The sequence below is a fragment of the Salvia miltiorrhiza genome, chromosome 2 (genome assembly GCF_028751815.1).
Source record: "Salvia miltiorrhiza cultivar Shanhuang (shh) chromosome 2, IMPLAD_Smil_shh, whole genome shotgun sequence".
Taxonomy (NCBI): Eukaryota; Viridiplantae; Streptophyta; class Magnoliopsida; order Lamiales; family Lamiaceae; genus Salvia; species Salvia miltiorrhiza.
In genome coordinates this window covers 60,206,355-60,220,126 of record NC_080388.1, presented here as the reverse complement: position 1 = coordinate 60,220,126, position 13,772 = coordinate 60,206,355, and the positions used below count along the sequence as shown (strand labels likewise).

Genomic DNA, 13,772 nt, shown 5'->3' with positions numbered 1-13,772 from the left:
CGACTATCCTAGCCTAGTTGACCTCATTATTCTTTTTTCTCCAATAAAATTTTATACGGTGGTGTCCAAATCTAAATGCATTTCTGATTGACAGTACGTAGGATATATACTTCTAAAATGCATTTTTTTGGTGTTATATTGTATACAATTATTCTTTTATTGCTTTCTCAAAATGTTTAATTTCTCATATATTAGATTAAGTGTAAAATTAATTACGATTGATTGTAACGAATTACTAGAATCTATAATTTTTTTTTTTGATCAATAAAAATTCATTAATAAACTTGGATGGTACCAGAAGTACCGAAAACATCAAACAAGTGGTGAATACTCGTTAGAGCACCACATTGAAAAAGAAACATTGGACTCAACTATATGAAAGGTTTTGTTCCAACTCCAAAGCCTTCCTTTGATATCTTTAACAAGATTGGACACCTCCCAATTCTTGTTCTGAAACCTACTCTCATTCCCATATTTCCATATCAACCAAACAGTGCCTATCCACAGACCTTTAAGAAAGTTCTTGTTTCTCTTACCTCTCCGTCCTCCGATAAAAGACCTGAAGTGATCTTCGACTCTTTGTGGTGTAGCCGTATCAATTCCGATCCATTGATGGATTTGGTCCCAAACGCGATCGACTTTCGTGCAATGGATTAAGGAATGGTCACCTGTTTCCTCCCTCCATACACACGAATTGCACCACTTTTCTTCGACTGGGATTGGAACATTCCTTTTGATTAGATTATCACATGTTGGCAACCTGTTGCAGATGCTTCTCCAAGCTGTCACTCTGGCTTTGTTAGGTGCAGGTGCCGTCCACAATTGGGTGTTAGCTTCAATGTATCTTCCCGGATGTTCACCTTCCGATTTAGCGCACTCTTCATAAGCCGCTTTAGTCGAGAAGGTTCCCCCCGCTGCACTCTTCCAGTTCCAGCCATCCTTAAGATCTGGGCTAGGAGAAAGAGCCCCAATGAGAGACCTCATATCCGCTTCCATCTCCTTCTCCCTCTCCCTCAGCTCCCTTCTCCATTTAAATTCCCACACCCACCCTTCCTCCGTCCATTTCCCTGCCCCCTCCACTTTACCGTCTTTAAAGAGACTCAAATTAAAAAGCCTAGGAAAAAGGATCTTAAGGGGACTATCCCCCACCCAAATCTCACCCCAAAAACTAACCTCTCTACCATTCCCCACAAACCTTTGAATATTACCACTGAACCACTTTTCTTCCTCCCTCCCCGCCCGCCGAACAATTTTTTGCCACCAACCCTTCATCCCACCCCGCCCGCCGAACAATCTATAATTATTTATAGTGTTTAACTTTTAATTTTAGTTGATTATTGAGTATTCTATACAAGGTACTAGTATCTAATTTTTAAGCTTCTATTTTCGTAATAAATATTTATTAAGATTTACTATCTTAATTTTAATTTTACAATAAATATAATTATAATACTCCTAATAGATACTAACGAGGCAAAAAAAAAAACAGTAGGACTACATATCCAAATTAAGTTAATTAGTATATATCTTATTCAATTTGTCATAGTTATATAGTGAACGCGTCATCAATAATATCTTGTAACTATGTCATTTTTTTTTTTGAAAGGAGCTATGTCATTATTATTATTATTATTATTATTATTATTATTATTATTATTATTATTATTATTATTATTATTATTATTATGTAGAGTAGAAGAATATTTCCCACTTCTAAATGGGATGTCGCTAGTGAAGTCAACTCGTAGAGGAGGAATTTCTTTGGTGCTTCCTTCCGCCTCTAATTTGCTCTTTATTTTAATTTTCTTAATAGGGAAATTTGCTTCTTATATACAAGTTGATGATCTAAATACGTAATTACATAATCACTACTCTTTACTTCACATATCTGCCACCATGGTCGGAGCACCAGTTTCTTACTCCGGCAACCAACCTCAGCCTCCGCCCGCCGCCGGTACCACCACCAAACACAATTAATCTGCATTCATTCAACATTCAAATCAGCGAAATTTCGGTTAATTAATTACTAGTACTAATTTTCTGCTTTCTCTCCTTTCATTATAGCTACAAATCCGGGCATGATGAATCCGGACGCGGCGGCGAAATACGCTCCGCCGCCTCCTCAGATGTACGCTACACCAAGCGCGTCTATCTCGACGCTCCTGCCCTACGACGGGCAGACGCCGCCCTACGGGGCGCCGCCTGCTCCTCCGCCGACGTCGGCGCCCATCAATATGAGCTACCTCTACCCTCCCAGTACGGCGCCGACGTCGGCTTTCCCGCCGACTTCTGCTTATCCAGCTGCTGCTCCGCCGCCTCCCTTTCCGCAGTCCTCGGCCGCCCCTCCGCCTCCTTTTCCTCCATGCTCGATTGCCCCGACTCCATACCCTCCCCCTTCATCGGCTCAGCCACCGTTTACAGGCGGTTACCAGCCACCTTCCACCGGCGGTTACCCGCCGGCGGCTTATCTTTCTTCACAGCCGCAACCAACCTATCCTCCGCAGCCTAATAACAATCCCGCTGCGGCTGCGAGTGGTTATCCAGGTAAATTATACTCCCTCCGTCCCGGTCAAAGTAGTGCACTTTTTTTGGGTAGGAAATTTAAGGAGAATAAGATTATAGTGTAAAGGTATGTAAATGTGTGTGGAACTACACTTTTGTAGTGTAAAATTATTTTCAAAAAAGGAAATGCACCACTTTCAATAGGACAACCCAAAAAAGAATACGCACATTTTCGGTGAGACATTAGATATTTGTGTTAATTAATTTATGTGTTGAAACTGAATTATGTAGGCGCTGGAAACTATGGGCCTCCTGCATATGTAAATACAAGCCAAGCACCACCGTACGGAGCCTACTCGGCGGCGCCTCCTGCCTACGGTATGCCTCCATCCAATGGCGGCGTCTATCCGCCACGGTATTAAAGCGCCACCACCATCAAAATTTGAGTATGCCTTTATTATGAAATTCGTGAGAGCATATCCAAGTATTTTCAGCAAGTTTTATAATTCAATCATATTTGATGTACGAGGATTTCAGCTTTAATATCGCTTGACTCACAAAAGTTATATCACACGCTTTGGAAACTCGATCAAGTCTCCGAATCAATTATATCGAACGCAATTTTTTGTGTTCTCCATGGAGCACCGTGCTCCATGACACTAACACTTGCATTAAATAACACTAATATAATAGTGTTATTCGTGACAGTATTATTTATATAACATGATAGTGTTATTTATAAAATAAAATAAAATAAAATAGTGTTAGTGTCATTTCAAGCAGTGTTATTTATATAACATGATAATGTCATTTGTAAAATAAAATAGTGTTAGTATCATTTCAAGATGGTATTAGTGTTAGTGTCATTTAATGCAAATGTTAGTGTCATAGAGCACACAAGACTGCCTCTATATCGAATGTGTGTATGCGTAACAAAAACATTGAATTTTTTCATTTGGTTTTCCTCCAAATACTATCATAGCCGGCGGACCGCATAATGTCCAATTTGAACACCTAACAAATTTATTTTGATCATAATAAAAAAAATATATATTCTACCGAATTACGCTACACGAACTTCTCTCTCACTTTGTAGTTATTAATTTATCATTAGGGTCGATTTTTCAAGATTAGTAATTATATTGTTCTAGTTTATAAATTTTAACTTAGAATCTCCACTTAATTGCAACAACAACAACAAGAATAATAACAGCAACAATAAAAATATATATATATAATAATAATAATAATAATAATAATACAATTGAGCTTTTATAGATAATAGCTAGGAACGTGAAATGGCCCCAATTTTGAAGCATTTTTTACTTGAACTTTTGTTTATTTCTTAAAAATCTTGAACTTTGCAGAAAGTTTTAATTTTAAATTTTAAATGAAAATTCAGTGTCTAAAATTGAATCTGCTCTCCAAATTCTCATATATATTGAATATACAATTAATAAATAAGTATAATTATAAGAATAGTTGTATACGCGGATTTGAGCTCAAATTAAAAAGTATATGCATGTGTTACTGATGAGTTCAAAGATAATTATCATAATTAAAGTTAGATAAGTAATAAATAACAGCAGTAAAGTGAGAGAGTTTTTATTATTGGAGAAGAGTTGTGAGTATAAGTGAAGTGTAACAATGAATCCTTTTATTCTATGTACAAATGCCCTATTTATAAAGATGAGAATAAATCTAGGCCTTTGGGCCCTTTAGACCCCTAAAGCCCATTAGCCCAAACCCCTTAATACTAATCTATAGCTTCGAGTCGAGCTGTCAGAGCTGGTGTGTTTCAGAGCTGATGTATGCCCGAGCTGGTGTATGCCAAGCCGAGAGTCAAGTTAACTCTATACCAAATATCAGTGATGACCATAATATATATAATAATAACAATAACAATTAGAAATATTCCCGTTCTGATGTGTACAACGTTGATATATATTTTACTTCTCATCAATTACATTGATTTATTCTTATTAAAAATTATTCAATTATTCGCGCGTATTCACACATATTCTCAATTTTGAATCCATTTGACACTCTTAAAGGAATAGATCTATAGATTGCTTCAATAGTTATAGTGACTGGTGAACCAAAAGAGTTTGTTCTCACATAACGATTTTTCATATATATATATATATATTATATATATATGAAGCAACATATGATTCTGTACAAATATATGTGGCGTGATAAGTAAGATATGCTAATCGAGTTACGTTTAACTAGTTTTTTGCGTTCAATAATCAATATAACTACATAATATTCGACATCATACCAATAAATAGTTTAAAGTGGTAGAAGACAAATTGAAAAGTAGACGAAAATATGGTAAATCGCATTCCCAATAGATAAGTGATATTTGTAGCTAAACTCATCTCAATTTAGTGCTGCTTTTTATATTTATATATGTAGGACTAGCTATGCTAAAATAAAAAATACAAAAACTTGGGTATAATCGGGTTGACCCGCACTCAGACTCAGACTCTAACTTGCATCTTGATCAAAACTCGCATATTGACCCAAAAACCGTGTAAATGATACTATTCGGTTACACAAATGACACTGCCTATAATTGACACTATTCGATTATATATAAATGATACTGTAACATTTTAAAATGTTATAGTGTCATTTTCAATCTTATAGTGTCATTTAAAATATTATAATATCATTTACAATCTTATAGTGACAATTACAGGAAGTGTCATGTATATTTCTGAATAATGTCAATTATACACAATGTCATTATAGTGTCATTTATACATAGTGCCATTTGTATAACAGAATAAAGTCAATTACAGATAATGTCATTTGTATAACCGAATATTGTACTCCCTCCGTCCCAGCCCAATAGGCTCGTTTTCCTTTTCGGGACGTCCCAGCCCAATAGGCTTAGTCTTAAAATAAAAATAATTAGGGGTCATTAAGTATTATAATAAGGGAGCTATTTAGAGCTAATTAAATTTGGGCTCCTAATTGGGCTCGTAATTAATCCTAAGACTGTCGCCTCTTTCATTTCCAATTTCCCCTTCTCTCTCTCAAGCGGCGCAACCCTAATTCCTCTCTTTTCTTTCTAACAGTGCAACCCTGCCGATTCTTCAACCTCCGCCGCTTACCTTCGCCGATCAACCGCAACCCACACCCGTGTTTCCCCGCCGTGATGAATACTCATAAACCCACGCTGATTCTCATGGAGTTCGACCGATACTTGGTCGATTTCGTCGATCAAGAGTCTTTGAGCGGCGGATACGCCTCCGAATCCCAATTTTCCAATGGGGCTTGCTCTACTCTAGATCTCAGTGACTACGTTCTATGTCTACCTCGGGAGAGTCGAATGAAGGCGGTTGGAGAGGCTCGAAGGAAGGTGGTTCGAAAGGGCGCTAGGGTTCCTTTCACCGATCTGTCTGAGACCTTTGTCCCAGAGACCGAACCACCGGAGGTGGTGGTGGCTGAAGAAGAGGAAGAGGCGGTGTTTGTTGCGGAGGATGAGGCAGCGTCTCCGCCCTACCGATTCCAGCACATCGTTGATATGTTCGTGGATATATATTTACCATCCATGAAACGGGTAAGGACTTTCTAATTGTGCCTGGCATCTGTGATGCCCTAATTTGTGTTTCATTGCATCTGTGATGTCTTATATGCAATTTATAATTGTTTGGTTGCATCTGTGATGCTTTGGTGTTGGTGATTGTTTGGTTGGCTCTGTGATGCTTTGGTGTTGGAGATTGTTTAATTGGTAAGAGCATATGTGGATTTGTGGTTAATTTGGCTAAGATGATGAGTTTTTGTTAGGGTTCTTGCATCTGTGATGTTCTTGCAATTATGGCCATTAAAACCCATTAGTGATTCATTTTTTGAAAGAAATGGGTTTGAGGCTGCCAATCTAATAGCCTCTTAGGTTTCCTGTGTTCTGTGTTTTAGTGTGTGCCTTGTGTGATGGTGGATAATTGCTACTTTATGTGCATCATATTCCTACTAAATTAACCACATCAAAGAGGCTTTAGCCTTTACAAAAAGGAGGCTTTGAGGCCTTTGGTTTTTTAAAAAGTCTAACATTTACAAAAAAAAGTCTTCTTGTTTCATCTAGGCTTCAAGTGTTAGCCTCATATCCTTTACAAAAAAAAGTCTTCTTCCTTCATCTAAGCTTCAATTGTCAGCCTCATATCCTGTACAAAAAAAGTCTTCTTGCTTCATCTAGGCTTTAAGTGTCAACCTCATATCCATATCACAACTCTTGAATGAGATGTTGCATTCTTTCTTCTTCCGTTTCCTCTATCATGTGGCTGATACTCTCGTTGACAAGTTCTTTGTCAACTTCCAATGTGATTGGCAAAGCATTTTGCCTAATTAGAGCATCTTTGCTCATATGTGGCACTTTGTAGGCATTATGCCCTTTCATTCGCATAGTTTCTATCATGCACCCCTGTAGGGATATAAAAACCTTGTTCGATCAATGCAACTGGACTGAATTCCATGAAGCTATTGCATACTGCATTCACTAATTGATCAACAGTTGTGCAAACAATCTCCTCTTGAATGCTTTGAATTGCTCTAAATCACCCCAAGTCATTGACATTCGTGTCCGGTGAGTTGGGAGGTTGGTGAACAATTCTTAAATCAAAGCCGTTTTGAGAGGCAACATGCCTGAACTCTGGATCAGAGTCACTAATGTGTGGCTTAGCGTTATCTTGTTGTATGAAAATCAACTTTGATGCACCCTCTGGCCATTTAACCATAATAGCTGGTACAATCTGGAAAACATGAAATTTAAAACCATACTAACTCAACATTATAAAGTACACCATTGCATTTTGTGCATATCTCTTTACATTTCCATACCTGGTTGATGAAGCATTCTTTTGTCACCACTCTAGTTATGGACTGCAATGGTTTTGTCTCTAGAGTCCCTGCACTTCTGTTCTTGCTGTTTCTTTTTGCTGGTACTTCTTCTATGAATGGGAAAATGCCTATTTTCCCATCAAAGATCACAACACCATTTTCATCGATGATGGGCCTGCAAACCGCGCACATAAACATCACCTTTTTGATAAATGTCTTGCTTTTACAGCTCCTGTGCGGTTCAGGCTCGTCTTGTGTGAGATAAAATCGATGAGAAGCTTTTGTCATGTAGAACCATTTCTCATCTATGTGTACTGTCTTGTGCATTGTCTTAAATCGTAGAATCTTAGCAATTCTATCATATTCTAAGGCTTCCAATGAAAACCTTAACCTGAGAAGTTTGTTAGAGGCAGTTAGATCAGGCTTAATGGCACTAGTATGTGCTCTGATTAGTCCCTAGATTAACCCACCTTCCCAGTGTGCTCTTGCTACACTTGATGTCAAATGCTAGCTTTCTAATTGTACCTCTTCTACACAACTCCAATGACTGAATTTGTTCTATGTCGATTTGAATACGCTTTGTGAAACGTGGTGTATACCTTGCTTTGGTTGTTAATTGATGAGCTGGCCTTGCATCTTTTGTTTCTTTGCTTCAGCCCAGAAACGAGTGACAGTGCGCCCCCCCAAGTTGAATTTGATGCCGGCCTCCTTCATTTTTCATTACTTGGGTTTGCCATCCTTAGAGTTTTGAAGAAGGAATCGGACTACCATCATCTTCAACATCCTTCAAGTGCACCATTTTGTGAAGCTTTTGTCTTTAGAAAGTGTGTTTAGTTATTGTGAGTGTATGTAGTTTTATTTATAGAACATCTATGTTTGAATTCTGGCGCCAACTTTTAAGCTTGGCAAATTGTAAATTTGGGTGAATTACTTTAAAATTTGGCGCCTCTGAATTTGGGCCAATTTTAAAGAGGCAGACAATCATTTAATTTAATGCATTTAATTTTAATATAGAATGATTAAATGAGCAAAGCAATCAAATGGGATTAAGAAAAAAAAATAAGGGAACACTTAATTGCTTAATTTTTGGTGGACCACACCATTTACCTACCAAAAAGTAAGTTTCTTAATTTCCGTGCCGAAACCAATTGAGCCTATTGGGCTGGGACGAAGGGAGTAATTTATACGATTTAGGTCAGGATGCGAGTTTGAATCAGAATATGAATCAGGATCTGGGTGTGGGTCAATCCGATTATACGATACACCTAGTAGTATCCAAGATCACCTCAATAAAAAAATATTTCACAATATAAATTAAAATTTATTTTATGTCCTTAAATTGTAAAAATTTATTGTGAATTCATTAATTTATTAGATAAATTTATGATCAAAAGTTTGAATCTATAGGGATCAAATTTGTTCACATCCATATATATTTTATATTGAATTTGTATATTTTCATAACAAATTTATACATATTCTACACATAATTCATGAGTTCTTATTTTTTTAAAGCAAATTGTCTATTAAATTTATACACTTTTATAATGAATTTGAAAAAATTCTATATAAATTCATGATTCTATAATTTATATTTTAAATATTTAAATTTATTCCTAAATTACATAGAAAATGGTTTACCATTGAAAGCTCATCATGTACATAAAATACTACTATCATTTATCACATATTACCACTTCATGTATTTCTACACATCTATCTCATTTTCAAACTCATTAATGTTTTACATTCTTTTGCATTAATTAATACAATAAAATCAGACATATTTCCTCCTAAATACATGTGACATATAAAAAAGAATTTAAGATAAAAACACTTTTATTTTCCATAGAAAATCTAATGAACTGATAAGTTAAAGTCATGAGTCATAACCCATGTAATAACTCCCACAACTCATAAGCAGAATAAAACGAAATCCCCAAATCTTAAAATACTACCAAATATGAAAACACAAACAAATTCGATGAATTAAATTAAAAAGAAAATAATACACCCAACCTAGTACTAGTGTAGATCCAGCAATCCGAAGATAATTCCTCTCTGCAATTCCACCCTAAAAAATTTCATACACAAAGACAATTAACAATAATCAGAAACGAGTAAAGATTTAGCTAGGAGAATGGTAGAGATGAAGTTTCTCGGGATGGATTTTACCTGCGCGTTGAGTTCGTTGCAAAGCGGCGAAATTCCAGAAAAAGATTGTTTGCTTCCGTTAATATCAAAGCTATTGGGTTACTTGATCGTGGCCGCCTCCACCACCGTTAAACTCCCGCAGGTAAATATTATTGGCTTTCCAATCTACTATAATGATGAAAATTAGCTCTTCTTTAAACTGGGTTTTATATGAGTTTGTTGAAATTCTGTTATGATTTGATTTTTATTGGGTTTTCGTCATTTTGTTTCTTGACCCTTCTTTCTTTGTCGGTTATTTGAAGAAAGACTTGATTTTTGGCGTGGGCATAAGTTCAACATATTTGGATTATGAGTTTATTGTGTTTAGATGTTTCATGATTGTCCTTGCTAATGTGAGATTTGCCTCAAATGTGTTATGTAATTCAATTGGAGGAGTGAAAAGTTCCGAGTTTCATGATTCTTGTATGAAAATTTAATGTGTATTTCTCTCGAATGTGTTATGTAATTCAATTAAGTATTGTTGTTTTTCAAGTACCTTTTTTTAGGTTGGATGTTTCTGAGATTATCTACATGCATGCTTCAGTATCATATTTTTATTATCACTTCAAGAAAACCTCTACTTAATGCATCAGCTATCACTTTAGCATGGTTTCAACGAGTGAATCACTTTGAATCTTAGAATTAGTCAAATAAATATATATGTAAAACCAACTGAACTTGGATAGGACTTGCATGTGCACTTTTGTCATAATTGTCTTTTAGCTTCTTCAATGCCCAACCCAATAGTAGATTAACATAGAATGTCTTGGTCATATTGCAACAATTCATGCATTCATTGATTTGTAAGGACTGTCATATATTTTTTCTGTGCCCCTTAGATGGTTTTGGGTTATGGTATTCTCGAAAGTAAACTCACACAAATGACTAATTGGTCTTAAATGACCATCTGATGTCGATAGGTAAGGACCGTAAGGTTGTCTTTGTATAACTTGACATGTTGTCATAGCTTTGTGGTAAGTTTCTCCCATGCTTGCCTTTTGGCTCAAAGATCATATGTATAACATGATTGCAGACATGCATATGTTGAGATAGCTGTTTCGGGGAAAGATAATGAAGAAAAAACTAGGAATTGAAGGATTACATTGGTACATCACCGTAGAGCATAAGAATAGATAGAGACATCAAAAAGGTTTTACTCATGTACAGAAGTGATCAAACACAGCTCCAATTCAACAAAACCTAGATTGACTGGTTAGTAGAATGCCCACGAGAAGGGTAGGCCATAGGAAATTTGGATAAGGGGTATAGGAAGATTTTGTTGACCTTGGGTTACGTGATAAAATGTGAGAGAGATCGCATCAGTAAGAATTCGTGTAGCTGACCTGCAAGATCAGAATCATCTTCCTGATTAGCCAAAAATGAAGAGAAAATGTCTTATGTACTTGAAACCTGTTGGCTGCCAAAAAACAAGAAATTAGTCTTTCTTGCTGAATGATGAACCATCTATAATTTGTTTCACTTTCTTATACTATGTTTTCATCTATATTCCTGTTAAGAATCTGAAATGCGAGTGTAATTGGCAAAACCAGTATGATAATTTTGTTAACTTTTCCCTGAAAAATTTAATCTTATTGAATTTTCTTTTCAGATTCTAAAAATTTTACAACACAGTAGTGTCAGAGGGCTTAGTGTTGTAGCTTTTGAACTTGAAGTTGTCGGCTATACAATTGCTCTCGCCTACTGTCTTCACAAAGGGCTTCCTTTTTCAGCATATGGGGAGTTAGTATTCCTATTGATCCAGGGTATGTACTGCAAATCCTTATCTATCTTTTTCTTGAATATGAATAAGATGGAGCAAAAACAAGAAAAGTCGAGAACTCTAGGTTGTGACTATTGTTTGGTTGCAGAAAATTTCAAGAAAATTATTGGAACATGGAATTAAAATTTGTGGTGTTTGGTTCTATTTGTTTCGGTCTATTTTAATGAGCTAAAATTTGCTGGACTACTTGTTCTGTTATACCAAGTACAAAGACAAACTTTTTGTGTCTGCTTTGGTTATTTGTCAAATGATCTTTCTATTATTCCCAGTTCTTTTATCCTTTACATATCGTTTTGTTTCATTATAAAATAAGAACCCCCCGTAAAATTCTGTCTCTTGGTCATTGTGGCTATTTGGACCGAAATACTTTTGAGCTTGATCAACAGAAATTGACATATTCTTTATAGGCCTTGTGTAAAATTATGACTAGTAAAGTTCATGTCTTAATAGAGTATATCTATAAAGCAAATTTGGTATAAAATCTTACATCTTTTTATCATTTTCTTCTTCTTGATGTTTCATTTACTCATATTCATTCCTTTAATTTTTACAGCCATAATTCTTGTAGCAATCATTTATTACTTTTCGCAACCTCTGGGAGCTAAGACATGGATCAGAGGGTTATTGTATCCTTTGAGTGCAATCATCTAACAAATTAGCAGATGCCTATGCCTATGGCTATTATCATCTGGGGTTATTGTATGTAGATTTTATTTTATTTCTATGGCTATTTCTGACATCTTGCTTACTGTTAATTTGGCTTGAAATTAAAGTCTGCAATCTCCTCAGCAATTTAACGCAGATACTGTGCAATAGCTCCAACAGTGTTGGCTGGTAAAATTGATCCTATGCTTTTTGAAGCTCTATATGTAAGCCCCAGAAATAGCGTTTGAGCTTTAAAATTTTGCCAGCTCTGCGTCTCTCGTCTCCTCTGTGCTTAAATTTTTTCATAATAATTTCTTTCGATTTATGCATCCTTTTCCGGTCATTATATATTTTTCAAGTATCTGAGGGTTCATTTCAAACAAATTTAACAGGCTTCTCAACATGCAATCTTCTTCTGTGCTCGAGTTCCACAAATTTGGGCAAATTTCAAGGTATTGGTACTTTGCTTTTATATGTTCTATTCATGATGCTATTGGTTCTCTGAGGTGCTGCAAGTAAAGTTTGCTGCTTAGATGCTTATTATGTTAACAAGATTAACTTTATACCGAGCAGAATAAGAGCACTGGGGAGCTTAGCTTTTTGACCTCACTAATGAATTTTGCTGGATCTATGGGTAAGTTCACATCGTTCTTGTTTTGACGTAGCAGGCTCAACAAAGTTGGTATATTTATATAACTTTTTGGTATTTGGCAGTGAGAGTTTTTACCAGCTTGCAGGAAAAGGCACCAATGAGCGGTACCAATACTCTCACTCGATTTTTATTAAGTCTTTTCCGGTTGTTAGCTTACTAATTACCATTTTTAGTAGCAACTTGGAAGCAAAGCACTGTTTATCTTTATTGTTTCTGTGCAATCACACCGTTATTTCTTGCCTGTTTTGACATCAAATTAAAAAATTTGCTCAGAATCTAATCTTCGTTATGCAATCTTTCTGCACTCATAGATCCACAAATTTGACATCCCTCTTAGTTCTTATCTTTCATTAACTAGTTCCTTTTTCTTTTTATTTTCAGTGGTTATGGGCTCGATGATCGGCATTGTCACAAACGGTACGATATTAACGCAGATAGTTGTATACCAGAAACCACCCGCAAAGAAAGAGAAGAAATCTGACTAAGAAATGAGCAAGATCTCTACTAGTCTGGATTCAGAGGCCCTCCTCTTCCCAGGCAAGTAAGTTTGTCGTGTCGCGTTGCGATCTCTGCAAGAGGGTAATACTGTGCCTTTAATCCTCTAGTGATTGGATCTTCCTACGGATTTTAATGTTCCTAAATGTAGTTAATCACATTTCAGCATAGAGATATATATACATATATCTTGATACTCAAGAGAATTTTTTTTTTAAATACTCAGAACTTTGATTGTGTGTTTTAGAATCAGACTTTCAGTTTTCATAGAATTTTTCAGTTTACAATATCTCGATTTTGTGAATTTATTTATTTATTTATTTTTGATAAATATAATAAGTAAATAAAAAAAATTAAAGACCGCACGACGGAGGACTCGAACCCTGCATTAACCTAGGCCAATACACACACAATTTTGTAAATTTATTTCCTTGAAATATTGTTGTTAGGGGCAAAACACTACGTTTCTGTTTTTATTTTCTTATCACGATTCACGTGTAAGACAAATCAGACATTCTCCATTAATTTACATAATTGTATAATCTTTTTTTTTTTGTTGAGAACAAAGCCACCACTTTATAAATCCATCAAGAGAATTAACAAGAGTACTGGGGACAACACCAGTGAAGAAAGAAACATTGCGCAACACAGAAGCAT

At 35.8% G+C, this 13,772-nt stretch overlaps 4 protein-coding genes across 4 annotated transcripts; 3 read left to right on the top strand and 1 right to left on the bottom strand.

Annotated features, from left to right (window-relative positions):
• Positions 1–312: 312 nt before the first annotated feature.
• LOC131009826 (uncharacterized) lies at positions 313–1,272 on the bottom strand. The gene has a single exon (XM_057937232.1). The coding sequence runs from the start codon at positions 1,270–1,272 to the stop codon at positions 313–315; it is 960 nt and encodes a 319-aa protein (XP_057793215.1).
• Positions 1,273–1,694: 422 nt separating this feature from the next.
• LOC131010791 (extensin-like) lies at positions 1,695–3,086 on the top strand. Its single transcript, XM_057938452.1, has 3 exons — positions 1,695–1,954; positions 2,065–2,544; positions 2,794–3,086. Exons 1-3 carry the CDS (start codon positions 1,897–1,899, stop codon positions 2,922–2,924), a joined length of 669 nt encoding a protein of 222 aa, XP_057794435.1. The 5' UTR covers positions 1,695–1,896; the 3' UTR covers positions 2,925–3,086.
• A 1,571-nt stretch (positions 3,087–4,657) lies between these two features.
• Positions 4,658–8,473, top strand: LOC131010790 (uncharacterized). Its single transcript, XM_057938451.1, has 2 exons — positions 4,658–6,076; positions 8,007–8,473. Exons 1-2 carry the CDS (start codon positions 5,672–5,674, stop codon positions 8,019–8,021), a joined length of 420 nt encoding a protein of 139 aa, XP_057794434.1. The 5' UTR covers positions 4,658–5,671; the 3' UTR covers positions 8,022–8,473.
• A 752-nt stretch (positions 8,474–9,225) lies between these two features.
• On the top strand, positions 9,226–13,404 carry LOC131010789 (mannose-P-dolichol utilization defect 1 protein homolog 2). The gene is made up of 8 exons (XM_057938450.1): positions 9,226–9,646; positions 11,153–11,306; positions 11,877–11,949; positions 12,126–12,192; positions 12,361–12,420; positions 12,542–12,602; positions 12,683–12,724; positions 13,002–13,404. The coding sequence occupies exons 1-8, from the start codon at positions 9,491–9,493 to the stop codon at positions 13,103–13,105; spliced, it is 717 nt and encodes a 238-aa protein (XP_057794433.1). The 5' UTR covers positions 9,226–9,490; the 3' UTR covers positions 13,106–13,404.
• The last annotated feature ends 368 nt before the right edge of the window (positions 13,405–13,772 follow it).

Bases quoted from the DNA above. Each gene is read 5' to 3' on its own strand.
- LOC131009826 (XM_057937232.1), bottom strand. From the start codon at position 1,272: ATGAAGGGTTGGTGGCAAAAAATTGTTCGGCGGGCGGGGAGGGAGGAA.
- LOC131010791 (XM_057938452.1), top strand. From the start codon at position 1,897: ATGGTCGGAGCACCAGTTTCTTACTCCGGCAACCAACCTCAGCCTCCG. The intron at 1,955-2,064 runs GTACCACCACCA...CTTTCATTATAG, and splicing joins TCAGCCTCCGCCCGCCGCCG to CTACAAATCCGGGCATGATG. The intron at 2,545-2,793 runs GTAAATTATACT...TGAATTATGTAG, and splicing joins GGCTGCGAGTGGTTATCCAG to GCGCTGGAAACTATGGGCCT.
- LOC131010790 (XM_057938451.1), top strand. From the start codon at position 5,672: ATGAATACTCATAAACCCACGCTGATTCTCATGGAGTTCGACCGATAC.
- LOC131010789 (XM_057938450.1), top strand. From the start codon at position 9,491: ATGGTAGAGATGAAGTTTCTCGGGATGGATTTTACCTGCGCGTTGAGT. The intron at 9,647-11,152 runs GTAAATATTATT...TTTTCTTTTCAG, and splicing joins CCACCGTTAAACTCCCGCAG to ATTCTAAAAATTTTACAACA. The intron at 12,193-12,360 runs GTAAGCCCCAGA...CAAATTTAACAG, and splicing joins TGCTTTTTGAAGCTCTATAT to GCTTCTCAACATGCAATCTT.